This window comes from Argiope bruennichi, chromosome 7 (assembly GCF_947563725.1).
Source record: "Argiope bruennichi chromosome 7, qqArgBrue1.1, whole genome shotgun sequence".
In the NCBI taxonomy this organism is placed as follows: domain Eukaryota; kingdom Metazoa; phylum Arthropoda; class Arachnida; order Araneae; family Araneidae; genus Argiope; species Argiope bruennichi.
The window spans coordinates 70719194-70746584 of record NC_079157.1 but is presented as its reverse complement, the minus strand read 5'-3'; the positions used below and the strand labels follow the sequence as shown (position 1 = coordinate 70746584).

General features: G+C 27.7%; 1 protein-coding gene across 1 annotated transcript in view; it reads left to right on the top strand.

Moving 5' to 3' along the window:
* Window positions 1-1193: 1193 nt before the first annotated feature.
* The window catches only part of LOC129975177 (nose resistant to fluoxetine protein 6-like), a 71855-nt gene continuing 45657 nt past the window's right edge, over window positions 1194-27391 (top strand). The window contains exons 1-2 of the mRNA XM_056088148.1: window positions 1194-2092; window positions 25616-25833. Coding sequence (XP_055944123.1) covers window positions 1780-2092; window positions 25616-25833 — 531 coding nt within the window. The 5' untranslated portion in view covers window positions 1194-1779. The remainder of the gene's footprint in view (window positions 2093-25615; window positions 25834-27391) is intronic.

The following is a 27391-nucleotide window of genomic DNA, read 5'->3' as shown; positions in this document are numbered from 1 at the left end:
CCAAAAATTCGCCCCGAATAATTTCAGTTTAATTTTATACATTTATATTTTCAAATTTCGAATTATGTTTTTGTACGTGTTGTCACTTTCTAAACCATTTATATTTATTTAACTTTGTACCATTTATTAAAGCTGCCTAAGGAAAACCATCGTTTCCTTTTGCTTTCTAAGTTGAAAAGAAAAACTATTTCCCAATGGAAAAATATTCGATTTAATCTATTCCATCTTAGAATCGAATTACAAGTTGCCATCAATAAAACGGGACAACTAAAAATATTTTTTAAATATTGTTGCCATTTTAAAAATTAATAAAAATATTAATATATTTTCAACACCATGATTAAACATTCATGAGGCAGATTTTGAACACGTTTAAACTCAGAATAAATATGATTTTTGTCATCAGTCTTATCAAACTGGCCCTTGAAGATGGCTATAAGTGAAAACTAAATGTAGAAGGGGAAAACAAAACAACAACAACAAACAAAAAAAAACCCTGTAAATCTTAGTGCACAAGAATATATGATGTCTTGCTTATCTTAAAATTACTTCAAATAATTCATTTACTGTGATAACTAACTGTAATGTGCTCAGAAAATAACTTGGAATCAAAATCAAACACGAGTAAAAAATTAATGTAAAAATCAAACGTAAAAATTTAATGCTATTCTATTTCTTAAAAATAATTCCTGATAGTGCCATTTGTTTTATACAAATGCTTTTTATTCAAACATTTCAACAGTTAATTAAATGATATTGATAGATTTAATCAAACAAATCACACAGCAAAAATGCTTATTTATCTCAATGTAAACAACACAAGTTAAAATTATTTGTTTGAAAAGATACTGTTGAAAAATATATTGACTATTAGAAGGAGAGACTTGAGATCAAATGACCGGCATTTAAAAAGTATTCAAGGGCATCTCATTGCTCAATAAAACTGAAACAAGAATATTCTACTCACGTCTAATAATTATCCCTGACTCTCAATCAGAAAAAAAATAAAAAATAAAAAAAATGTCGAACATGGAAGACGCTATTTTTTGTTGATATAAATCTCGCGTATTTGCAGAAACAAGAGATAAAAAGAACATAGTTTGTTGTTTTTTTCGTTGAAAGTCATAACAAAGCGAAAGTGTTTTTTCCCGCCTCAGGCCAACTGAGGCAAAGCCAAACGACTTCTATTTCATTCCGGAGTTAGCAGCCTACTGACGAAAAAGAGTTGTGGAACTGAGTGAGATGAACACATTTCAGTATTTCATTTCAAGGTAATCGAGTTTACAGAACCTTATTTCTATGGTAAAAATGATTTTCCATGCTCTTTGACACTTAAAATAGTTGCCAATCTAAGAGGCTGCTTTTTATTTTTTTCATTTTGGTTATTGCTACACATTTTTCGTGTTAAGGATTTCCAAGTCTTCGAGCGTTTCTCTCATATTCCTACCTGGACGTTGACTGGTCAACAGCTTGTCGTTTCTACCGCTCAACCTCGCTACGGAGCGTGAAACAGTTTTCACTGAAGATGGGATATAATTTGTTCTTTTAAATAAATGATTCTTGCTTCGTTTTTGATAGAATATCAATACTAGTGATCATGTAAATCTACCCTTTTTATTTTTGCTACTAATTTTATTTTATTTTCAAGCTGGATAAATACATTTCTAATCTGGAAAGCCCAAAAGATTTGAATTTCAATTTTCATTTGCGCATCATGAAGAATTACTAATTAAAATTTCTGTGTTGATCTGGAGTCTTTTAAAGCAAAAGAGGACCATTATGATAAGCAAAATGCTTATTCCTCTTCTGCTATGTTTATGTTTATCTACCATCTTTTGTGAAGATAACATAACTACTTTTAAGCCAGTTAAAGATGAAAATGGAAATATTGATTTGGAAGTATATCGACAAAGGCTTGATAATCAGACTAAATCATTTGAAAATGGATTGAAAAAACTAATTAGAGGTGGAATCAAGAATTTATTGCCAAGAATAATGTCATACAATGATGATTCGATATCTTCGAATTGTTCCAGTGGTATGATGAAATACATTTCAGGCTTAAGCAGTGTAAAACTTTGGGCAATAAGAAGTAAGTTGAGATTTCCTTTTTTATATATTTAAATTTATATTTTTATCTAAAAAAAAAGATACTTTTGTACGAGGATATTTTGTTAAAAGAATTTCAAGGAAAAAGATTAATTATATATTTTATAATACTTAACCAATAAAATATTGTAGCTATTTTTCCAGAGATTCTTATATTGCAGTATATATATAGAACAACGAACTTTATAATGGTAATAATGTTAGAATTTTAAATTTCTTAACATTATTTTTAATTTAAAAAGTATAATTCTTTATGTAAAATTTTGATTAATGCATTAGATATTAATGCTGAATAAATAATAATTACTTGTGATAGTATTTATCACTGTATAATATGCCTAGTCTTGTATCAATTCAACAAACAACCAGTTTAATGTTTTTATCAAAAGTATAATTTAAATTTCAAATATATTTGTAATCAACTTTAAATATAAAGCTTAAGTTATAAATAGCTTTCTTTGTGTTGTTGAATTTTGAGAACAGTGTTCTTCTTTATTTGATTTCATCAATAATTATTAAGATTAAAAAATAAAATATCTTTGATTAAAACATTTATTTTTCGCATAAGCTTTTGTCTTTAGATTATCGAAATAATAAAACATTAATCGAAAAATGGGTATTCTTTAATAACAATTTACAATATTTTTTTAATATTCTCATGAAATAAAAAAAAATGTAAATATGTCTTTTAATAGGTACACATGCTGTACGAAATAAATATTTAAATAATAAAGAAAGTAATAAAAATAAAAATTGTTTTATGATATAAAATGGTTTTCAACAAAAATTGGAATTAAGCGAAAAAAATTAAGAAAATTTTAATACTTTTATTATTTTATTATATTATTTTTTTAGAAATTGATTTATTATACTCTGTTTTATTGTATTTTGTTTGCACACGACCATGAAAAAGTTAATTAAACGTAAAAAATAAAAGTAAAGATTCTAAATAATAAGTGAAATAAACATGTAAGAATCTAAATTAAGTTTCAAAAATTTATCGACATAATAGGTGCGTTTTAATTATTCAACTATTACAGTAATTTATCTGCGTTAGTTGTACAATAATGTTATTAATTTAAAAATAACGAAAGAAAATAATAACTAGATGCCATTCAAAAACATCGATGTTCCGATTGGATGCTTTTATGCTAATTCTATTTAAAATTTGCAAATCATGTACGCAGAACTGTGTATTTATCATTATGGATAGATTGTGATGTTATTCATTTGTATCATTCATCATTCATATTCTTCATTAATTAAGACATTTAAAATTAATTTTAGTTTAATTTTTTTTCTGTTACTTGTAACCTTCTTTTTTTGTTGCCAAATATTTGCCATATTGCCATATAAAAATATTTACATGTAAATCGTTTGCTTTTCTACCGCAATAGTAAATATAGAGACACAATTTAAGAATTAATTGAAGTAAAATCAAATTTTAAATATGAATTTGCTTGAATTACTGTTAATAACTTTTTGAGAACAATAATATTTTTTTAATAATCGTTTTAGAATTTTTTTAATTGTCATTTAAAACACTTGGTCAATTTTAATGTTTTTTAATAACTTTTATTTTTCATTCTTAAATAACAAAAGCTGTACCATATGAAAAAAAAAAGATTTAGGTAATTAAAATTCTTATAAAATCACCGAAAAATTTTGTTGAGTCTAAAATATTTACATGAAAATCGTTTGCTTTTCTACCGCAGTAGTAAATATAGACACACAATTTAAGAATTAATTGAAGTAAAATCAAATTTTAAATATGAATTTGCTTGAATTACTGTTAATAACTTTTTGAGAACAATAATATTTTTTTTAATAATCGTTTTAGAATTTTTTTAATTGCCATTTAAAACACTTGGCCAATTTTAATGTTTTTTAATAACTTTTATTTTTCATTCTTAAATAACAAAAGCTGTACCATATGAAAAAAAAAAGATTTAGGTAATTAATATTCTTATAAAATCACCGAAAAATTTTGTTGAGTCTAAAATATTTACATGAAAATCGTTTGCTTTTCTACCGCAGTAGTAAATATAGACACACAATTTAAGAATTAATTGAAGTAAAATCAAATTTTAAATATGAATTTGCTTGAATTACTGTTAATAACTTTTTGAGAACAATAATATTTTTTTTAATAATCGTTTTAGAATTTTTTTAATTGCCATTTAAAACACTTGGCCAATTTTAATGTTTTTTAATAACTTTTATTTTTCATTCTTAAATAACAAAAGCTGTACCATATGAAAAAAAAAAAGATTTAGGTAATTAAAATTCTTATAAAATCACCGAAAAATTTTGTTGAGTCTAAAATATTTACATGAAAATCGTTTGCTTTTCTACCGCAGTAGTAAATATAGACACACAATTTAAGAATTAATTGAAGTAAAATCAAATTTTAAATATGAATTTGCTTGAATTACTGTTAATAACTTTTTGAGAACAATAATATTTTTTTTAATAATCGTTTTAGAATTTTTTTAATTGCCATTTAAAACACTTGGCCAATTTTAATGTTTTTTAATAATATTATCACTTGCTATAAATAAAAACAAGCTACTTTTTAACAAACTGTTTGCTACTTTTTAAACATTACTTAAAGTTTGAAAATAACTTTGTGAAAATTAAAAGAGCTGCTTTCAATTTATCCACGAAAATATTTTGTGACTTTTAAAAATTGGATGAGATAATTAATTTTCAAAATTTTTTTTAACATTAGTGGAAAATTGTACTGCATTTCTGAACTTTGATGCTGAAATTCAGACAAAATTTGTAGCTTTAAACAAAATGAATGAAGTGCTGTATAATTTAATTCATACAAAAAACCGCTTTATATACAGTGGCTCAAAAAATTGAGAGTACACCTTACTTTTAATTGGTAAATCAGACTTTCGATATAAATAACACATTACTATAAAGTGCAAACATGTTTTTATTTTTACCCATAACAAATGGTTTAATTTAGAGTAAAAATAAAGAAAAATCAACGAAACACTTCTAAATTGAAAAGTTCCAGAAGCATTTTAAATAAACGTACGCAGAATTTTGCCTCAAAAAATTGAGAATACACCAATGAAATTTTTGCTATATCACGCATAGAAACAAAGCGTCACAATTAAGTTGCATGTCTTTTGGCTGTTATAATGGCCTCTAAACGTCATGGTACCGATTCAACCAATTTTTAATGGTATCTGATAATAATTTTCCCTATTCTTCTTGCACCACTTGTTATAAATGGGTTTTGTTTCTAATTTTGTGTTTTTGAACCACTTTTTTTAGTATGGCCCAAGAATATTCAATGGCATTGATGTCGGTGTGTGTAACTGCTGTTTACAATGAAAAACGCACCATAATTTGACGTTACATGCATTCTGTTTGTTGTCGTTGTCCTGCTGGAAATTGCAATTTCCATCTAAACCCAAATTTTTACACTTTTCTTTAGATTGCTGCGACCATATGATTCATCCAACTGGTTGCAGAAACTTTTCAAATCATAGGCAGAAGTGTAAGTGCTAAAACTGTGCGAAATGTCATTAGACAAGCTGGATATAAAAGCATTGTTGGAGAGAAACCGTTCATGAGCTTGCAAATTCAGAAAAAGCATCTGAAGTTTGCAAAAACTCATCAATTGAGGACCAATAACCTTTGGAAGAAAGCTATATTTAGTAATGAAAGAAAACTCAACATTTTTGGCAGTGACAGCCATCGTACTGTATGCAGAAAGCATAATACTGCTTTGCATCTAAAACATTTACCTCCTACATTTAAACATGATGATGACTCCGTCATGATTTGAGGTTGCATGGCTTCATCCGGGGTAGGAAATTTAATTTTTATAGATGGCATTATAAACGATATGGTTTACTTGGATATACTTAGCAGCGATCTAAAGGAAAGTGCTAAAAATCTGAGTTTAGATGGAAATTTCATTTTCCAGTTGGACAACGACCCCAAACAGATTGCATGTAACGTCAAATTATGGTGCCTTTTTCATTGTAAACAGCAGTTACACACACCACCACAGAACCCCGACATCAATGCCATTGAATATTCTTGGGCCATACTAAAAAAAGTGGTTCAAAAACACAAAATTAGAAACAAAACCCATTTATAACAAGTGGTGCAAGAAGAATAGGGAAAATTATTATCAGATACCATTAAAAATTGGTTGAATCGGTACCATGACGTTTAGAGGCCATTATAACAGCCAAAAGACATGCAACTTAATTGTGACGCTTTGTTTCTATGCGTGATATCGCAAAAATTTCATTGGTGTATTCTCAATTTTTTGAGGCAAAATTCTGCGTACGTTTATTTAAAATGCTTCTGGAACTTTTCAATTTAGAAGTGTTTCGTTGATTTTTCTTTATTTTTACTCTAAATTAAACCATTTGTTATGGGTAAAAATAAAAACATGTTTGCACTTTATAGTAATGTGTTATTTATATCGAAAGTCTGATTTACCAATTAAAAGTAAGGTGTACTCTCAATTTTTTGAGGCACTGTATATATATATATATATATATATATATATATATATATATATATATATATATATATATATATATATAACCCTTAACTTGTAATCCTAAACCAGGATGGCAAACCATTGGCACGCGACACACAATATTTTGAGCATACCGCCGATCAAAAGGGTTTGCATTTTAATTCAAAACAACAAAGTTCGCTATGAAGTATTATGAAAAAACGCGAGTATTCAAATTCCATTTAAAAAAGGGTTCAGATATTTGTTCGGTTGTTAATAGTTCGCTTGCTGAGAAAGAAATTGATTTGAAAAGAATTGTTTCAGTAACTAATAATACTCCAAATATGGTGGGCAAAAAAAAAAAAAAAAAAAAAAATGGTTTTATTAGTTTGTTTCAAACAAACGGAGGACATTCGATTCTTGAACTCCACTGCATTATTCACCAACAAGCCTTGTGTTCGAAGGGTGGTTTAATATTTCTTGATAATGTAATGGCGTTAGTCACAAAAATAGTCAACTTCATATCGTCGCAGGCTTTAAATTAGCGAACGTTTGAGGCTTTGTTGGATGAAGTCAACTAGGTGTATAATGCCTATTTAATGTATAATACTGTTCGCTGGTTGACCCGCGGGAACGTATTTCAAGGATTTGTTGACTGCTTGAAAGAAATCAGACTGCTTCTGCAAAAGAGGGGGAGGGGATTGAACAATATCCACAGTTTTTGGATGTTATGTGGCTCTCAAAATTGATATTTTTTACAGATATATGCCAACATTTCTATGAATTGAACGTAAAACTTCTAGGTACAAATAAAACAATTATCGTCATGATGGATCTCATTTGCGCTTTTGAGGCTGAATTGCATATTTTAGGAACAATATTTTTGAAAAAAAAAACTACAAGTATTTCCTAAATTTGAAAATAATATATCAAGGATTTAGATATACATAAGAAACCAGACGAAGAAAAAGTTATTGAAGAATTTATTTCCGTAATTGATTCACCAATCAAGTTGATTATATACCCTGATGTGATTTCATTTGATAAACTGAACTTGTCCCAATTCGATTAGTTGCAAATTGAAGAATTTGAAATGCAACTGATTGATTTCCAGTCTAGTTCAATATGGATTCAAAAATTTATTGAAATAAGGAAAAAGTTGGAATTGATTGAAACAGAAAGATTAACAAGCAATATAAGTAAAAATGTCAGTAACGAAATTTTGGAAACATGGAATTCGATTCCAGACACATTTAACGGTTTGGAAAAATTGGCTCATGCTATTTTAACCATATTTTCATCTACCTATGCCTGCGAGTCATTATTTTCAGAGATGAATAACATTCAGATGAATAAGTCCAGAGAGAATAACATTAAAGCTTAGAAACAATTTGGCAGATGACTCAAATTCAGCATGCATTCTGTGAAAAGTAACATTTTGAAACTCTAATATAAGTTAAAAGTTGCCATCTAATCTGTAACAAAAGAAGTCACACTAATGTTATTTTTATTTGAATTACACATATAACTAAAGCCTTTACTACAATACCATACAAAATGTATTTTTTCGTATTAAATAAAGAGTATTTAGTTTTATTATTTTCCCAATAATCACAAGTCAAAATTATTTGACGGCACGTCTATACCTCATTAGAAAAAATGGCACGTTGATCCATGAAGGTTCGCCACCCCTGCCGTAAACCTACTTATAACCCTTTATCTATCCATCTATATATATATATATATATATATATATATAAATAAATAATCGGAAATTCGTTTGCCCAATCCATATTTGAACCTTATGTAATTTCACATCCCTTGACGAATTCAAATGAAATTTTGGTACACATATTCCTTAATAAATAGAAGGATTTACTGCGCTATTGCTGAAACGTTCCTACGCCTCCCAGAATTCTACAGAATGAATACAGAGTTCCAGCAATGAAATGGTGTCTAAAGGACTTCATGTTTTCCACTATAACTTTTGAGAAAATAATTGTACATTTTTTTTAAATTTGAAAAATAGCTTTTTACTAACATAAAACATTTTATTTTTAAAAAGCTATTTCTCTAAATTGAACAAGTTTGTAAAATTAATTTAAATGCATTTTATAGCAATGTTTTCCCCCAACGAAGTATTAAGCATATTTTCTATTTAATTACATGTATTACTCTCGCCCTTTTATCTACAATATGTTGAAGATAAGTTATTTCTTTCATCATTTTTACTTTTATTTCTGTTACGCAACTTTTTTTGGTTGAGAATCAGTTGAATTTGTTATGTTTACTGCTTCTGATACTTGTCTTAGAAAGTAGTCTTCTAAAGTTGTTAGAATTATTTTAACTGCGTGTTAGAATTTTATTTTATATTAAAAAAAACATGGATTAATGGAGAAAATTAATGCACAATGTGAATATTAAAAATTTAAAAACAAAAAATTTTAATATTTGCCCTGAGCATCCATTATTTTTTTCACTGTCTTCTAGCTTCAGTTTATTGAATAGAGTACTATTTAAAATTAAATAAATAAACAATTTAAATTATTTTCAAAATATATGTTTGTTTATATGCATAAATAAATGAATAAATAAACAATTTAAAATATTTTCAAAATATATGTTTATTTATATGCGTAAATAAATGAATAAATAAGCAATTTAAAGTATTTTCAAAATATGTGTTCAAAATATGCACATAAGTATTCTCAATGCTCGTCTTATTCGTAAAAATTATTTACTTACCGATTATCTAAATTTTTTATTGCTGGAATTCTATTTTAGCAGAAGTTGGTATTAAAACTACTAATTATTACAATATTAAATATTTTAGAACGGCTATCATTTTCTTATCGAATTCATTCCATTAATTCCATCTTTATGGTCATATCCTTTCGTCAAGCCACTCTCTTAGATGAAGATTTTCTTTCTGATGACATCTCAGTTCCAGAAAGGGGGAAAAAAAAAAAAAAAAAAAAAAGGAGGGGAGGGGGGTACCGTTGCTGATAGGCAGTTTCACTGTTTTTCAAGCTTTGAAAAAATTATCTTTCAAATGACTGAAAGTTATTCATAGAATAGTTAAAAACATGTTTCATCAAACGCTCACATTAAAAGTATTTTTTAACCGGATTCTTTAGAATTCTTATTAATTAATTAAACCCTTTTATAGGTTCCATATAAAAATACTACTTAGAAGTACATATGTTTAGCTTTTTCTTACATATATATGGAACAATTAGACGCAGGCCAAGCTGCAGTAATAATGTCATTTCTCCCTGTTTCTCCATAAACAAAGTTTAAATATAAGTTTTTGAAAAAAAAATTATACTCATTTGAATCTTAATTCATAAATTTTGCAAGAATTCCCATGATAAATTTTAGGAATTTAACTCTCCATACTTACTAATAATAAAGATGAATGTGTGCTCTGGCACTCTACAGACCTGACCGTTTAATTTACAACTACAAAATTATCCTGGAAGATGAAAATGTGCACCGAGGAGTGATTTCTTTGAAATTTTGACTAGAATTTTAATTATTTAAACATTAAGCTGAATATTGCCGTTTTTCCGTGATAATTTTAGAAATTATTGTTGCACAAAAATGAATTTGCGCAACCGTTTTAATATTTCAAAGAAAATATCTTTTTTCTAATATCTATATCTTGCACATTTTTCCTAAATTTTGGCATTTTTTAAAAAAAATATTTCTTTGTATAATTTCCAAAATTAGATTACATTGTTGATCTGAAATTCAAACCATTCGCATTATTTCGTTGAGCAATTAAATATTTGTTTCTTCATCAAAGATTTAATTGCATGATTTTCTTCCATTGTTGGACGATAAAGAAGAAGAATTCTGTTTAGTATCTGTGTATTTGAAAGACAAATAAAAATATGAAAACAGAATACATCAAAACTTAGAAAATACTTGAACCGCACATTTATTTTTTTGGACTGATCCCAAGTATAAAACTTCATGTACTAAATTACGGAACATATATAAGATAATTAAAATAATATGGCTTTAATGTATTGCAATTTGACGGTATCATGATTATAAAGTTATATCTGAACTATATAACGGGAATCAAAAATACCCAATAACCTTGGTAGACTAGCTGATCGTCAACATCGACTAGATAAAAAATTTATATAAAAATCAACGAGTGAGGTGGACGCATAGAGCTGATATATTTAGATATATAGAATATATAGATATTAGAATATTTTAGGCTTGAGTCATAAAACTTCGTTTTAAGTTTTAAAATTTAATTTTAATTATATTGTAGCAATAAATGCACAAAAGAAATGAATATCATCCCAACGAGTGTGTATAAATCCAGTAATTTAAAGAATAAAAAATGTTGTTGTAAGCTATACTGAATGATATTTTTAAAAAAATTATTAAAATTAAAGCAAAAAAATGTAAGGAAATAAAATGGAAATATCTTTCATAAACAAAGCTTAGTTGCTGCGGTTTTCTTTTTTTTATTTAAACGAATTTTTATTTAATGAACTTTATGAATGAACTTGAAGAAAATTATTTTATCAATTACGTACCAGACGTATTTAAGACAAGTACTTCATTTTGTAGCATTTTGCAGTTTTGTATTAATTCATTAAAAAATGTTTGAAAGAGAGAGAGAGAGAGGAAAAATATAAGCATTTAATCTAACCAAAATTTAGAACATTGTACCATCAAAATTATTATAAAATAATTATAAGTTTTATGAATTAATATAAAGTAAGAAAATAAAAACGAGTTTGTGCTATTAGCATTCACAAGTTGTCAGTCTTGATTGCTCGAACCAGAAAGATATCACTCTGGTTTGAGAAATCCAAGACTGACGGCTTGTGAATGCTAATAGCACAACTCGGTTTTTTTTATTCTTTGAATTTTAAAGTTACGTAAAAAGGATTTTCATGTAATAATCTGCTTCAAATCTGTTGAGGTAAAATGATAACATTTTAATTAGTTTTTAATTAAAAATAGATAAAATTAAAAAAAATATTGGGCTTATACTATTCAAGAAGTAATTATATAGCAACTTTGGAAGCTCTATTTCAGACAATTTTTTTTCGTCTTGTTTTCGCAATTTATAGGCAATATGCCAACTTTTAAATATTATCATGTTAAAAACATTATCACGTGACGGCCTCGTTTCTTTTACATGCATCGCATATATTTTAGAGCGCAAATAACAAGTTATTGTTTTCATATTGCTTATACATTCTGATTGATAGAGAACCAAAATTTAAATATCGAGTCTCAAACAGCCTTATAATCCTGCGTCCCTGGTTTACTTTGCCGCGGGATATATATATTAAACCTATCATAAAAAAAATTGAAAAGCGGTCTAAACCGCTCAATGAAACCGGCAATCAACTGTCTTCTTTCTGACACACGGAAATGGGAATCCCAATGCTTTCACCGAACCATTACTGATTACCTTGTAGTATCAGAAGGTTATTTAGCTGTCATTTAATGCCAATATTTAATAATCATTTAACTTTTTTTCTATGTCTTATCAGAAATGCGTATTAATTTCAGCTGCTTTAACCTATTCGACCCTAATGATTTCAATTACTACTTCCCTAATAAGAAACTTTAAAGCATGTAGATGTACGACGAGTGAGCGGTTAACAAACCTAATAGTTTCAAGAATGATGTTAGCCAACAGATTTGTTTGTAAATATATCCTAGATTTATCATAGATTTTTATGGAAATTTTTTTAATATATTCCGAAAATAAAAAGGAATGACTTTTTAATTTTCTGTTAAGTTTATTTATGTGGAATAGCTGTAATGTAATGCAAACATAGATTACATTTTCCTCCACCATTTGGCTCCTCCCTGTTTGTGTGTCGTTAAAAGAATATGCCCAATGTTGACTGTTATGACTCGGAACTCTACGTTCGTTTTAGAATCAGTTTATTTTCCCACAATACAAGACAGAGAGTTTCATGAGGCTATTTACATATGGATGATGGAAACAGATAAGAGTATATACAGATGAAGCAAACTGAAATGATCAAATGATTCGTACATCAAAGAGGTGAATATCTAACATAAAAATTCTTTTTTTTAAAATAAACACGACATAGTTCTACTTAAATTAAAACTGCATTGCCAGATTCCAAGTTGGAATAAGATGCAAAGTAAACTCCAAAATGAGCACTAACAGGAAATATAAAACTTCTCAGGAGTGGCAACACCGATAGCTTTTTGTTTCTGCTCGAGATCTCCAAGCTTGTTTCAGTCTGATTTCGGTGATATTCTATGTCCATTTTTCTGCTATCTTATCACTTCTTCAAAATATTATTTAATTACAGCAGACATGAAGATACAGTATTGTAAATCTTATGCGAAACATCGTTTCTTGTGTCTTTTAAAGTATTCGCAAAGTCGGATTAAGCTTTGTTAAGACTAAAAGGGAATAAAAGTTTCTCTCCTTCTTCGCCTTCTTACTCTCCTATCAGATATTTTTATTGGTTTTAATTTAATATTTGTATAAGCAGTCTTTGTAGCAAATACTTTGACTGACTGAAATTGTTTAGTTGCAAGTCATCTTTAGGGAGTTGGTTCAGCGTGTTGGCTTAGGAAAAAAAAATTAACGTAAAAGAATTCTAATCAAAACTGCAAAAAATTATAAAACTTTATAATCTAAAACTTTAATTCAATGTTTTTTTCGGGCTATTGATTTGTGAATCCTTCATCTAACTTCAAAAGAAAATTGGAAGGATTTGGAGTTATTTTTGATTTGGAACGTATTGGATTCTATTAGCCAATTTCAAAACACGAAAAAACATTCCTCTGAATAATGATTTTTTTTTAAATTATCTGATGGCACAAAATTAAGTTACTCTTAAAATAATGTTAAAAAATATATATATTTTCGAGATCCCTCGAAGTTCCGGGCTACCTAGGTAGTTGACTACTTTACCTATTAGATAATTCGATCTTGAATGTTCGTTAGAATGTATGCTTGTTCTGCAAACTTAAAACTCTTTCAAAAAGGAGTCAATTTTCCATGTTATTAGTAGCCCACATATTTTTTAAATACGGATATAATACATATATAATATTGCTCGACATTTCTACAATAATTTTACGGACTTGTATAGTACATTAAACATATTGAAGAATATAATTTTTTATAGGATACTAATAAAATTTTAAGATCCTCTTGTCTCGTTTAAAAGTGTATTGATTGTTCTTGTAAGTAAAATCTTTTTAAAAAGATTATATAATTACGTTGAAATCGCAAAAAGAAAATGAAATGAAATTTTTAAATTCTGTTGATGGCTTTGATTATGAAATAAGAGAACTTAAAAAAATGTAAATTTGAAGGAAGCTGATTTAATTTTTAATACATACTTACTGAAAGCTTATACCCACATATAACCCAAGACGATATACTTAGCATAGAAGCATGAAACAAATTATTATCGTATCTTATGGTCCCATTCTACCATCCAAAAATCTATGAATACTTTTGAAATATCATGACGGTTTTACTGGATCCAGAGAATTTTTATAATTTTCGATTCTGTATGTTGTAAAAATTGGGCCGGCATCTATGTTTTTATTCTATTATTGCCGAATTTGATGAACTTCTGAGCACTCTCTGACGATCAAAATCAATTTTCCAAAATCCGTAAAATTTATAATTTTTTCTGAAGACTGAATCTCTGTTTGACATTCAACATAATTCATATACGTATATCGTGACTAGGGATTGCAATACCGGACCAAAATTTCAATACCGGTATTCGGTATTTTTAAAATCTTAATACCGGGATACCGGTTTTAATACCGGTATTAGAAATTTTGGGAAAAGAAAGAAAACACAGGTGTTTTTTTTTTTATTTGCCAGTTTTGTTAGAGAGTGTAAATATCACAAAAAATAATTTGTAACTTATAAATTATAACTGTATATAAAAAAGTAAAGAAGCATTTTATTTATTTAAATCACAAAAAAAAGTGTAAATATCACTATTCAGTTTGTGGTACTATTACAAATTTTTGAAATGCGATCTAAAAAAACATAATGCAACAATTGTACTATCATTAAGCCTGAAAAGTAATTTTGTGTAAAAATGACCAGCTATCGAAAACGCCCTTTCGGCATCTACGCTAGTTGGTGGTACTGTTAGCAATGCGCGATATACTTTTCCCAAGTATTTACCTCTAAATCCCTCATCTTCAAATAAATCGATTTCTCTTCGGATTGTTTTGGATATAGCTGATTTCTGTATTGTATTTTGGTTCGTTGAAAACTTTTTATTTATCGCTAATTCTAATTTTTGTTCAAGAGACAATTCCTTTTCACTATCGACAGTAGTGACATCATAATCTTCGATAATTGAACCGAATTCTGAATGTGGATAGGTTTTTGGGAAAAAATTTTAAGAAACTTTACTCTAACTTAATCATATTTGAATTGGTTCTTTTCTTTTCTTCTTTTCATTTTTAAAATCATTAGAATTATGCAAATACCATAAGACATTTTCTATTTCGGTATGCCTTTCTTTTATGCGATTTTTGAATGTAATATATAATTCTTCAGATACTAATGTGTGCTGTTCTTTCAGTGGCTGCAACATGAAATTTATTGCTGTTAATAAATAGAATTTCTCTGACATAATGCCTCAATAGTCAGTTTTATTGGAAGTAGAGCTGATATAGTTCTGGATATTAAGTCGAATTCACTATCTGAAAAATTGATTTACAAGTTTAAGTCGATTATTGCTTTTTGGATTGGATTTCTCAGTTTCAAAAATCATTCCATCATTAGGAGTAAACTGTTCCAACTTGTTTTAGAATCTAATATTAACATATATTCTGTTTTATTTTCAGTTTGTATATATTTTAGTAATATATCCTTTTTATAGGGGAACGTTTAAATATTTTAACAATTTTTCGAACTTCATAAATTATAGGAAGCAATTCTTGATAGGTTAATATTTCATCCTCATTAGCAATATCTTCTTCAACAATTACATTGTCATTATCTTCATTGTCAATATCAATCTCACTCCTACTCTTTTCAAAGTTGGAATCCGTAGTTTCTATATCCTCAGTATTTGGATTCTTTTGTTCTTTATATTTTTGGTATAATACATCTATTACTCCTAATTGAATTCCATGTGCATACCACAACTGCTGATTTGCACCAATCAACTTTCCAACTTTTTTCATAATTGTTGCCCCATCAGTCATTATGGATACAATATTTTCTTTCAGGGATAATCCATGTTTCGCTAATTTAGATTTAAGCAATTAATTAAGCCATTCATTAGCTAATTAATTTCGTCCGTTAGGGAGACATAAAAACAAATCGTATACTATATTGCTATGCTCGCGATACCTGAACATATAGTGGAGACCATTTTAAAAATTTCTAGTAAATACCGAAAAACCGGTATTTAAACTTGCGAATACCGGTATTACAAAATTGTACAAATGGCTCAAAATACCGGTATTCGGTATCCCGGTATTCCGGTATTGCAATCCCTAATCGTGACATAATTAACACAAAACATGTAATGCAATACTAAAGTTTCGTTCAATAAACCTTTCTTTTGCATCAAAGATAATTACTTGAACAATCTCGTCCTTATAAACCAAAGTCGACAGGGCCCGACTTAGCCAAATGGAAACCCGGAACAAAAACTTCTTGGGGGGGGGGCTTCTGCTTCATTAGATTATAGCAGATCACTATATTATAATAGATTTCTTCCTATTTCTTTTTCAGTGGATTTTTTTCGAATTTTACTTTCTGCAAAATTATCAAATACATAATCATAATCAATATTTTTTGTTATATCAGAATTTAAACATAACATAGAAAGTTGAGACAATTTTCTTTGAACAATACATGATCTTAAGGGAGATTTTAATCTCTTCAGCAGTGAAAAAGACCTTTCCCCAGTGCAGTTTGAAATTGGTAATGATAAAAAAAAAATTGGAGTGCTGTCTCAACATTAGAAAATGAAGATGATAAATTAAAACGATTTGGAGGCCCCCTTCTAATGTGAGGGGCCGGCGCAACTGCCTCGTATGCCCCTGCCTTAGTCAGGCACTGAAAGTCGAAAACCAATGTGACAAGTTAGCTGTCAGACATTTGATTATTCTAAGATCACCGAGGATTCTTGATGAGATAATAAGCATTCTTTTCTTTTGAACAATCTTCTAATGATAGAAATTGCACTGGGTTTTAGTTATGGAATTTGAAAAAAAAAAAAAAATATCCATAGGGAAATCGGGGGAAAAAATCTAGAAATCATAGTAGGTAAAATTTTTCCTATTCTGGAACAAAATATTTCGTTCTGTTTCTAATATTTCTTCGTATATTTATAAAATGTCTTAAAGTCGATGAAAATATAATAAATGTGAAATTCTTTCTTTTCAGACAGATATAAAATGACACAAATAGATGTTAGACAGGTATAAAATTTATAAGTAAATACATCTGCTGAAATTTTGCTGCTATTTGGATTCTTCGAATTCAACTGTAGATAATTCTTCTGGATCAATTTTTAATGTCTTTTTCACAAAAATAACTTCATTCTATCTGAACCGAATCAGCTTGCTGAATCGATTACCCACTGTTCTGTTTTAACCTTTAGAATTATTCTGAAAGAAGCATTTTTATGTAAATAATTGATTATTAATCTAAAATAATATACAAAGACCTACGTTATTGTTTGTTTAATTTTAATATATTTTTATCCAGTTCATCCACAAATTCAACTTGAGACGAACACCAAAAAAGAAATGAAAATTATGATATTGCAGGGGTTTAAATTGTACTGTCTAAGGAATTACAGAGCAGAAATTGTTGACATTTGCATGGTGCTTTTTTACTAGACATCAAAACTAAATTTTAAAGTTATAAATTTAATAGATAATTATACATTATTTCGTTGACGACTTCCTTTTTCTCAACTAATATAAAATGATGAATAAGTTATCGGTAAATAGGATTTTTTACTGACTTCCGACATAGTATTAAGTTTATGTTAAGATACATTATTTGTTTGAAATTTAAGTTGAAGGAAAAATAAAATTCTTAAACATTGTAAAATCATGAATAAGCAGTAAAGTGACTGAAAAAAATTTATTTATCATGTTACAATATTGAAGAAAGGTTGCTAACTGTTGAGAAATAAAACGTCGGAAATATATGAAAGTGATCAATATCTTCTGCTATCGCATGAGTCTTAGAAGTCACAAAAATTGAGAGAAATCGGCTATTTTTTTCATGAATTTTTAAAATTTCTCTTTATCTGTTTGTTATAGTATTAGTTTTTTAAATGTTCAACTAACTAAAGTACAAGCTTCGGAAAAATAAGGATTTATTAAATTAGGTCAATATGCACTTTTTGTCCTTGTTGTCACCATATCAATGAATTACAGAAAGTTGATGCGTTGCATATTAAAAAATTGCTTACCTCTAATGTCTCATTTTTAATTGATGATAATATATTGCGAAAATAACTTCAAAACTTGAATATCATTTATTAGTTAAGAATGAATGGCAAGAATGTAAAAATAAGCACAAATTATTAGACTTTTAGGAAGATATTTTCCCTGCTGTTTTATTCTTTGTTTTCAGTAGATAATATTTCATTTATTGGAGAACTCAGGCATAATGAATATTGTAATGAAATATTTACTGGGTTCAGTCCCCAAGCTTTTCGCAATGATTCTAACTTCTGCTGCTCTTTGACATTAAAATCATTGGAAATAAATATGGAACTGAACTATTATTTCTTCTTAGTTTAGTGAATATTATTTTCCATGGAGAAAACGAATAATATATAATTTTATAAATCAATATTCCAGTTAAAGAGAATCATTTGTTAAATTTACATCACACAAACAAAAAGCGAGTTAAAAGTTAAAAAAATATTCGCAATCGAAATATTCAAATTATCTGTCTGTATACGTGTATATAATGCTAACATATGGGGCACAGAAATCGCTCTTATTACTTATGTCGAATGGCAGCAGTCAAATGTAAACAAACCGCCTTACGAATGTTTCGGGAATATTTTACGAATGTTATTCTTGAACACTTTTTTTCAGCTACATTTAATTTAATTTTTACATAATTAATTAATAGACCTACAAATTATAATCAGAATTTCTCTGGAGAGGTCTCGCCTATTTTAGCAGCTCGTAAAATTAGTCGCCACACCAAGTTTAATCTGTTTAAAATAGGCTTAACTGTTGCTAGATGAATAACGCCAGGACTTGATATGAAAATCGATATTCATATCTTACAAAAATTTTATCTCATAAAAGATGGCGTTTGCAATATCATAAAATTCAAAAAATTACCTTTTTAATGATATCAATTGCATTTCAGTACAACCCTTTTCTTTATTGTTGATGTATTTTTTAATTTAAATGATATGACGTTAAAATATTCTTTTGTTTTCAATTTAAATGTTATGATGAAATTCAAACAAAACCATCAAAAGACTCAATCGCGTGCTTTTGCCAGTATTGAAACTAATAATTAAAAATTGCATTCTTTGACATAGTAGAAATTTTCACTTCCGCTTTCATCTCGTAGCATATACAATTTCTTCTCGACTGTCTGCTTTCCTTTAACATTTGTTCTCAAAAATGTTTTTTGCTTTTCAAAATCAACATAATATTTTTCAGCATGGTCAGAGAAAAAATTGTATTGCATTCGCTCACTGAGTAAATAATTTCAAGTTAGTTTTCAAAAAGGTAACGAGTAGTTGCAATTGCTTTAAACACATGTTGTGGAGTTTATAAAGTATAACTTGTTTTTAACATTCAACAAACATGACATAGACAACTTCAAAAAGAAAAGTGAATCTCACTTTAGTTCATTCTGAATGCTTTGTTGCTGTTATTAACTCCTTGAAACGTAACAATTGGCCAAGATCACGGATAGCTAATTCTTCAATATATTTTGCCTATTTTATGAGAGTTAAAATATTGAGAATATATTGTTGATCCTTATTGAGTGTTTATTGGTCAAAATAGGGACGTTTGTAATTTTTGAATTCTTTTTCATAAATGAGCATCTCTCGCTGAGCAGAAAGAATGAAATATTACTTAAAAAAATTAAAGACAGAATGATAATTTATGTGTTTTTCTAAACTACAGTTTATTTATATTACTTTAAGTGTTCTGGTCATTCTCTTGTAAGTAGTAAATGAGATTTTAATTTCGTTAAGCTGAGCATTATAATTTTGCAATGTGTCACCAAAAACATGGAAAATTATTGAGATTCTATATTTTAGATCTAAATGAGATTTTGCTATACTTTCAATTCATTGACCAGGTTAAATAGTGATAAGAAAAGAAGAACTTATAAGAGCAATTAAGAACTTAAAATCGCATATTGAAGTAATTTCATGTATTTTTACTACTTTTGAATGAATGAGCGACTGTAAATTATAGAAAGGAAATTGAGGGATATACAGCTAATGCTACAAAAAAATGAGAGAGAAAAGGAAATTAAAAAGAGAGACTTAAAGAAAAACATCGGTTTTGCTAATTTATACGATTTATTAGACCAAAGAAAAAACAGAAAATATCAATAAATTTTGTTACTTCTTTCTCTCTTTTTTTATTTTTTATCATTTCAGAAGCAATAAAACAAAAAACGAAAAAAAAAAAAAACGTTTTTTTTTTTGTCTTACCTTAAAGCATGGCTCTTTTAAACTTTTATTTTTATTTTAAAAATCTAATTTATAAAACTCACAAAACTTATCATCATTTCAACCAATTGAAATAAATATTTAATTTCATAACAAAGAAATTATTTCCAAAAACAATTATTCATTAAATTATTTTGTTATATTAACTAATAATTAATATAACTACTAATTTACTAATAATAAATAATTATTTCAATTTATAACTATTTATTATTAATTTTATTTTCCTAGCAAATAAACAAATTTGTTTTTCGCTGAGATGATGTTATATAGACGAGAATTTCCCCCTCTTTCGTATTTAAAAAACTTGACATTTTTCTTTCTTATTTTAATTCCGCATAAATATATCCATATAGGATTCTTTGTCACTGCCTATCAAAGGATTTCGTGCATCAGGGTCATATACAAAACAAAAAAAAGTATTCATAGACGAATGAATGAGATTTTAATTGCATGATGACAAGACAGATAATTATTATATGTAAATGATTCGTCGGATGTGTTTAGTTGAAAATTCATTTCTTAATAATGTGTATGTTTCTTTATCATTCGTAATCACTTCCTCGATTGTATCAAATTGAATGGCATGTATGTCGTTTGGTGAATTGTTTATTACTATCAATTTTATTTTAATTTTCTTTGCCATCAGAACACATTAAGAACGAACACACCTGTTTATTTAATGGTTTTTTTGTAATGTTTAATTTTGTTCAATGTTTGTGTCATTAATAAAGTTGATTCGTTTTTATATGTTTAGCCAAATAAAAAAAAAACACTTTTTTTATTCAGTATTAAAGTGTAAATATTTTTTATTTTGTTTATCATTTGCGTTTTATTAAGCAAAATGTAGAATTTCTGTATTTTATGAGGGAAATGAGTAGCTAAAGTATATTTTGTGAAACGGGTGATTTCATATTTGGTATGATTCCAAAATATTTCACTTATTTAAATAAAAAAGTAAATTTCATAAATGGTTTGTACGCTATAGAAATACAAACTAATGAACAAAAATTACTTCATATTTTTTCATAAATATTAAGAAAGATAAGGAAGATTTCAATGGTAATTTCATCATATTTGATTAAATATCTATTTTTTATTAATTAAAAATATGTTACTGGTCTTAGAAAATGAGACAAATTTTCTTTTGTTTTGATTGTTACATTTCCTATTTTGTGAAAATTTTGCAGCTATTTTAAATATTTTTTATTAAATTTTATAGCATTTTTAAAAAAACAAATATATTAAAGAAAAATTAACTTTCGATTGTTTTTAAAAAAATCTTTGGTGCAGTCTTTAATTGTTCGGGAAGTTTTATTTTTATTTTTTTGTAATACGCGCACATAGAAATGTCATCAGATGGGGTAACATTATGTAACCAAGCATTATGCCGAGAAGACCCGTTTAATTTTGAAAATTTCTGCTCTGTTTCGCACTTGTAAACATAGCGCGAGTATAAATTATATTTCAATTTTAAAACTTCTCGTCTCTGCTGATGATTATGTTGTACAACAACGTTGTGAGAAGTTATCAAAATATTATGTTCTATTTTCACATTTACTGTAACATAATTTTACTATCTCGAATGAAATATACACACATAGATACTAAAAAGGCAGCGATCCTTTAATAAATTAATACGAGTTTATTAAATTGAATTAAATTATGTTGCAATTTAATAATAATTTTAATGAATTTAATTATTTAATATGATTTTGTTAAATGTCGCTTGGATTTTCACTTCCTAAAGAAAGCTTTCTCTTAAAAGACCTTTGATTGATTTGTCCGTGCTCCATTTGTGCATCGAATTATTATATTTCTAAATTTTAAAACAAAAATTATCGATCATAGGCATTACATTTAGATCTAAAAATTGCATACATTGATTACATAAATATCTCAAGTTCACTCAAAGTTCTGTTTGAATCTAAATGATATCGAAAATCTAAAAAAGAATGTCTGTTTTAAACCAGGCTTCGACAAACCTTTTATCATAAAGCGCTATTTTTACCGTTCCATCTAACAAAATAATGCAAAACCATAAGAAATGTAAACATGAATTACGAAATGTACGATTTTTAAAATTAAGCTTGATTTTCTTCTTGGGTCGGCATAATTTTCGATTTGATAAAAAGTACTTTAATAAAATGCCTTGCAATTCAATTATTTCTTATCAGTATCACAGTAGTCTTTATTATAACGAAAGAATATAATTATTCTTGTAAAAAATTAATCACTTCAAGATTTCCTACATATAATTATGGGGGGAAAAAGGAAAGGGAGCGAAGGATTTTAGAGAACCTGTTAAATCTCTAAAGAATTTAAAAGAATCTCTACTTATAAATAAAGACGAATGTGTGTATGTCTCTTTGGGTTTGGCGCTCTAAAAAAAGAGCGACCAAACTTGACACATATGTATCTTGAAAAATGAAAATGCGCACCTCGCATCGATTTAAAAAAAATTCAATTACAATTTAAATAATTAAAAATAAGCTGAATTTTGAGGATTTTCTGCGATAATTTTCAGAAATTATACAGAATAGATTTTATTGTACAAAAATAATTTTTTCAGCCTTCCAAAATTTAAAAAAAAAAAAAAAAACGCTTCTTAATGATATCAGTTTAATAATTTGCAAATTTTGCTTCCATTTTGTCAATTAAAAAAAATATTTTTATAAATATATTTTGTACAGAAACGTAAATATATCGATCCCAAAATCGACTGAAGTTCAATAGCGAAAATTTTTTATCGAATAAAAATGCCTGGCAAACATTTCTAAAGTATTAAAAAACAATTTGATCTTGCTTTTTAAGATTTATTTTATCGCAGATCAGTTATATTATGCAGTAAAAGTAAATTTCTGTCTCTTTGAATTTTCTAATATATTTTTGAGATTCATGGTTTTTGCATTTTTATTAATTTGAATTTTTAAAATTTGCTTATTCTTGTTTAAAAAAATCCTACTTGCTCAATATCGAAGAAAGTTGAAAAATTCACATCGGTAGAATTAATTTCGAGAGATCTCAATAAAAACAATAATATTATTTGTTTCCGTAATTATTTCAATTCTCTCACCAATTTCGGATAATATATATAACACTATTTGCGCAAAACATATTCAATGTATTGAAATACAATCTTATTAATATTTTCAACATAGGAAAATGTAGCAATGCTCTTTTCCCTCAGTTGAGGTGGATCAGCGTATTTTTTTTATTTAAAAGCGATTATTTCTATTAAAAAAAACTGTATTTCTTTTCTTTTGCATTTTTATTTTTATATCTTTAAATGTGGTGTCATTTTCACCAAAAATATTTTTTCAAGGTCTTTTTGATTTAAAAACAATTTAATACAAGCAACAAATGACATTAACACTGCTCTATTGACCTCCCGCTTCAATTTATTTTGTAAAAAAAGAGCAGATCATTGGAACTCGATTTCTTTAAGTTTGCAAAGTCTATATAGCTATAAAAAAGATGTTATAGCGATTTTGCAATTATTTCCCTCTTATTCTGTATAGCCAGTTGTTGTTGTCATGACAAGCTTACTTTATCCACTTCCACTTTTAAATTTAAAGTTCTGTGTATATTCTTTTGATGAAAAAATATCAGTTAATGATGTGATAATTGGTATAAAAATATCTTCACTTATTGATTAATTTCAGGATATTATCACTTTTCTTGTAACAGTTAAAGCCTTTCACATTCGCAAGGCAACAGTATCAATAAACTTGATGATCTAAAAAATCATAAAAGAAATAAACTAGGCTAGCAATATTAAAAAATAAAAATCAACAGCACACGTTTGTGATTACAGCCATTGATTTGACACCATTGATATATTGAGAATGTGTGTTATTTCAAAACTTGAACTAATTCAAAAAAGTAGCATCTATTGGGAGATCAACAGCCTCAGTATACCCAAAGGATATTGAAACCTTCTGGCCAATTGAATTATTTTTTTGTGTGCCTTTTATTAAAGAGGGTTATTTAAAAGTTTAAAAAAGGGAAAAGGTAACTCCGGAAGCGTACTTTTCCTGACTCCTGATTACTCTTATTCTAAGGGAGCTAAACAATTGGTGGTTAACCCTCAAATGCATGAATTTTTATTTTTAATAAATACAGTTTGAAATCAATTGGGAAATGGATGTAGTTAATGTAAAGAATAAAAAAAAATAAACAACAAAAAACATAAGAATTCTTCTTTAATGTTTTAAAAAAATATGTTGATGTTTTTCTACATCTTTATGAACAGTCACTCCATGAGTTCTACAAATTTATTGCGCAGAGTAATATAATATTTAAAACATAAACAGTATCTCTTATTATATCACAAAACATCAAAATTCATTAAATAATTATTTTTAGCATTTTAACATAAGGGAACATTGCTTTTGCTACCTGACCACTATGTAGGTACCCTTACATTGTGGAATTTTACACCACAACCTGTTTGAAAATACAGGCCAGTGATCAACGCTGTCATTTCATACATCCACAGACGGTAAAGGAGGAGAAGATTCTTTAGGTTTAGCGAATATATGTAGAGCAGATTTTGCGTATAGATGTATTTCTACGTCACAAAAAAGCTGCATTTTACTTGCATAAATTTATCAGTACATACAAAAATATAAGTATTATTAGTTACTCTTACCTTTTCTTCTGTTCAATTTTTGTTTATTTAAATTAACTTCCCGTTTTAAAGCAACGCTAATGATATTTTGGGACGAACCTCATAATTTTGAACCGCAATCAGATAACGGGGTCGCCACCCGAGCTGGCACTCTTCTCTTCAAAGCTTCACACCACGCCTCATCAGTTGGAGGACGTTTGGCCCTGACGAATTTAGCGTACACCAGACCTGGTTACACGACGGTTCGTCGGTGAAATCGTGTCTCGAATCTGCTGCACCGAAGCCGAGGCTTTACCACCAGGTCACCGCGGCCCTTACTTCTGTTCAAAAATAATTTTTCCCTCATATTTTTATTATTTTTTTTATATATATATAATCGTAATTCGTAACACCCGCCGAAATGAAATTGTACTCTGATAGCTCGCGGGCAATGAAAACTGTCACAGGTAAAGAAATAAACTATCAAAGATTCTAGTTGCGTTTGGAAACGATACAATAGTAACGGTAAAATTGAAATAAAAAACTCACTATGTAAAGGTTGCTACATAAAGAGATACGAAATTTTAAACATACGTTGCAGATCAACATCTCTATGCATTTAAGGGTTAAAAGAAAGATATAGAGAACAATGCAATATGCATGAGCTTTTCTTTTCTTTCCCAGTGTTGGATGCTACTTCCAAACCTGCCGCTGGACTCTTCTCTGGCACCGTTGCCGATTTTGGGGATTATGACGAATGTTTAGAAGTGGAACTTCCCAAAAGGAATGGTGGCATCGAGTTCCGTGGGAAGTACTGCTCCATTGAAGCCAGGCCACTCATGCCTCCCACTCCTAGAAACTTCTCAATGGCGAGGAACACGCACGCAGGACCACTGGATAATGTAAGACAACGATATACTGTATTTCAGAAATCAGATGATTTGGTATCTTGCTCTTTTATAAATGTCTGAAAATATTGTTTTAAAATAATTGGAATATATTAAGAATAAAGAAGAATAAAATACAAAAAGTCTCCGATTTTAACTAAAATTTGAATTTTTGATAAATATAATTATTCATGAAAAAATTGAAAAATATTAATTTTATTTGACTTTACTTAAACTAAAATTTTTTATATTGATTAAAGTTCCAAAAATATGTAAGATTTCTGCTTTCTTCGATTTTATGCTTTTGAAAGAAATGCTCAAACCTTATTTATGCAAATTATTATGCAGACTTTATTTATTAATTATTATGCAGACTTTATTTATTAATTATTATGCAGACTTTATTTAGCCTTATTTATGGAAATCTTATTTAGCAAAATTAAAGTTTTTTTTGTTAAAACTATTTAATTAAACATTAATGTCATCTGTTGAAAGAATAGAAAATTTCATCTAATAATTGTATGATGTGATTTTATAAAACCGCATTTAACCCTTTAAAAGGCCATTTTTTCTGGTCATGATATATTAAAATATTTATAGGTCTGAGATTGGTTTAAGAAAAATGATTCATTTAGCTTATTAAATAAATTTAATTTGATTAATTATTAATTGATTTGGTTAATTAATAGCTATATAATAAATCAAGACATAACATATTATGTGTGAGATAAGGAACTGAAACACTAAATTTCCGTCTTTTGAAACATTTGTGAGAATTTATAGTAACTTACGCAGTTTCATACAAAGGTCGATGAATTTGGTGGGAAGCATACTTCCCATGGCCCTAGAAAGGGTTAAACAAGATAGAATTTTATCAATAAAATTTCTTGATGCTATTTCGGTTACAAGCGCAGAATTCATTAGAAAAACATTTTAAAACTTGTCTAACAAACATATGCACAAAATCAATTAATAGCTATGAAATATTTTTCAAATTTCATTTCATATAATCATTTAAAAATAAGGTAAATAATCGAAATATAATAATTTATCTTATGGAATGCGGGGCTTCTTTTGGGGTTTCGCTTGCCTCTATTATAAACTTGCTCACATTAGTTTAAACATTTAGGTTTAAATTTTGAAATGATTTCTTAGGATATTTACAGGATGAAAAATCTTATAAAAGCATAATTTCATGGAAATAAATCCTAGAATGTATGTGATGTTGAATTTTTTTTTTCAATTTGATTTAATTCACTTTGATACCTTCATTTTTGTCTACAATAATCGAAAAATGTTTTTAGGGATATTTTTCTAAACTTAAAATGTCTGATTTATTATTGCATAGTAATTTTTTAAACAAAATTTTTAAAAAAATTATAGTTGTAGCTAATATATAAAAAAAATTGTTTTTCATATAAAAATTGTTGCATATATAAAAAAAAAAGTATTTTTTATATACAATAGCACTTATATTGCATTGGTGCAAGGTAAGTACTATTGTAAACTTCAAGATTTAATCATGAAAGGTACTTTTTTCTTATTCCAGAGTATAAGGGCTCTCAATTGAAGC